General features: G+C 40.7%; 1 protein-coding gene across 1 annotated transcript; it reads right to left on the bottom strand.

Moving 5' to 3' along the window:
• Positions 1-636: 636 nt before the first annotated feature.
• LOC126496293 (melanoma-associated antigen B3-like) lies at positions 637-2,079 on the bottom strand. The gene has a single exon (XM_050133824.1). The coding sequence runs from the start codon at positions 2,027-2,029 to the stop codon at positions 1,031-1,033; it is 999 nt and encodes a 332-aa protein (XP_049989781.1). The 5' UTR covers positions 2,030-2,079; the 3' UTR covers positions 637-1,030.
• Positions 2,080-2,337: the final 258 nt, after the last annotated feature.

The following is a 2,337-nucleotide window of genomic DNA, read 5'->3' as shown; positions in this document are numbered from 1 at the left end:
GGGTCTGGCTCTTTTCCCCTCGCTCCCACATCCTAAGCTCATCCATCTAGTTGTCTCATTTAAATTGTTTCCCACGGAAAGGATTGAAGTTTTCCAAGAAATGGCTTTGCATTAATCAAATAATTTCTATTTGATTATTTTCTTTTAAAACCCCCTTCCTAGCACTTGGGAGGCAGAGACAGGTGAACCTCTGAGTTCGAGGTCAACAAGTTCCAGGACAGCAAAGGCTACAGAGAGAAACCCTGCCTCAAAAGAATAAAAAGCACTACTACCACCACCACCACAAACAAAAACTTCTTTTTGTCCATTAATTGTATTGGTTACTACATTTTCTCTATCTTATCTCTCTGCCTCTAAGAGTATATGGTTAAATGATGTTTAGGGAACAAGTAAGTATATGAGTATTTGGGCCTAACTAAATATTATCTAGCTAAATATTATTTAAATCCACATTTTTAATTAATTTTTTTCCTATAATAAATTTTGATCACATCATTTCCCCTATTCAATCTCTTCCCAGGTAATTGAAGCAGACACATTTATTTAACTCTTCCAGTTTTGTTAAATACAGAAAAAAGTTTTAATTCAAATATTAAACACATTACACATTACCATTTTTATTTCTCTATTTCCTATACTGAATTATTTTAAGTTAAATTTAAAGAAATGCTTATTCCAATTCTATCTTAACTTGAAGTAGATGGATTAGGTAATAAAAGCTTCTCCAATTACTTTTATAATGAAACTCTTACTTTTAACACATTAACATGTGTGAACAATACGATTTGTTTAAGAATCACATTGATAGGTAAAAGATGACATTTGAAGAATTGAAATCAAGCAAAATGCAGATAATTTTCTAAGTTGCCCACACAGATCAAGAACACAAAGCTACTCATCACACTCCTCTAGTTAGAAACAGTCCTTCAGCACGTCTTTCAGAAACTGCCCTCTTGAAATGTAAAATCAAATCTGAAAACTTTAACTTCACTAGGTGTGGGAGGACCTGTTTGGCACAGCTGTGGAACATTTAATTGCTGTGGATTGAAGTGTCACCAAGTACAACTGCAGCTCCAGCTTTTTCTTCCTCATCTTTCAAAGCCTCATCATACCAGGACTCAAAGGCACTGGGCACTGTACGGTTGATCTTAGCCCAAAACTCTAGGATTTTCATCTTGCTTGTCTCTGCATGAGATCTTGGGCCCCACAGAAATTCATAGCTTGCAGGATGACTGTTGGGTACTTGACGGTACTCCAGGTATTTAAGCTTCACTAGATCTTGAGTGATAAGCTTCCTGGGCTCCCCAAAAATGAAATGCTTCTTTCCATCATATATTTTCATCTTATTCAGGAATTCCCAGATTTTTTCCTCAGTGGCACAGTTTCCTCTCAGGGATATCACACCTAGGAGATTCATTAGCAGGCCAGTCTTGGGAAATCCCCTGCCTTTACTCACAGTGCCATTGTTGGGGAGATCCATTTTGCTGACAAAGATGTAGGAATGCTTTGGAGAGTCCGCTTCCTTTAAGTCTACACCGAAAACCACCTCTATGTTGAAAGAAGCTTGTCTGAGGATCTCCGAGAAGCGCTTCCTGTGCTTTTTGGTGATTATCTTCAACATGTCTGCTTTCAGAATGGGTCTCTTCATTTTATACATGTGCATCATGTACGTCACCACCATCTGAACTGAACTGCTTAGACAGCTCTGCGGCGGCTTCACAGTGGAGGCGGAGGCCTTGGAAGAAAGCTGCTTTCTCTTAATTCTGTAGTTATCTCCTTCATTTGCTCTTGTAGGAGAACCAATGTTAAACTTGGTAGTAGAACGAGCTCTCTGTGGCACCTTGGAAGTTCTTTGTAGCCTACAAGCTGATTTTGTACGGGTAATAATCCCCACATAAGGAGAAGGTAGAGAGGGAGAGTCTTCCTCCTCTGTTGCAGGGGCCTGAGCACTCTGGAGCTCCTGGGTTGTACCTTCAGTCTCGTGCCATTTTTCTTGGCTTTGGAGCTTACTTTTCTGATCCCGAGGCATGTTGATCTTGTTCAGCGTCTAGGCTAGCAAGCCAGTGATGCAGTCACCTAGAGAGAGAATGGGATTGCATAAGCACCTTCAGCATAGACACAGACACAACTCTTGGCTTTAAGGAGACCACCTTTGCAGGATTCTGTGAAAGTACCATCCTAAGAACTCAGTTGGTCCTTGTTCTGATCATCCTATCCTCTGATAACCCTGTGGCACTAAATAAAGTGTGCTTTTCCACTGCAGCCTGCCTCCACTGGGAATGCAAGTGATGGTGGCAGGCTTAATTCTGGTGGACCCCTTTCCTCGGGGGGGGGGGG

This window comes from Alexandromys fortis, unplaced genomic scaffold (genome assembly GCF_014885135.2).
Source record: "Alexandromys fortis isolate MF-2015 unplaced genomic scaffold, M_Fortis_MF-2015_v1.1 scaffold_2438, whole genome shotgun sequence".
In the NCBI taxonomy this organism is placed as follows: domain Eukaryota; kingdom Metazoa; phylum Chordata; class Mammalia; order Rodentia; family Cricetidae; genus Alexandromys; species Alexandromys fortis.
This window is presented reverse-complemented; position numbering and strand designations above follow the sequence as displayed.

Coding starts and splice junctions, on each gene's coding strand:
- LOC126496293 (XM_050133824.1), bottom strand. CDS start 2,029: ATGCCTCGGGATCAGAAAAGTAAGCTCCAAAGCCAAGAAAAATGGCAC.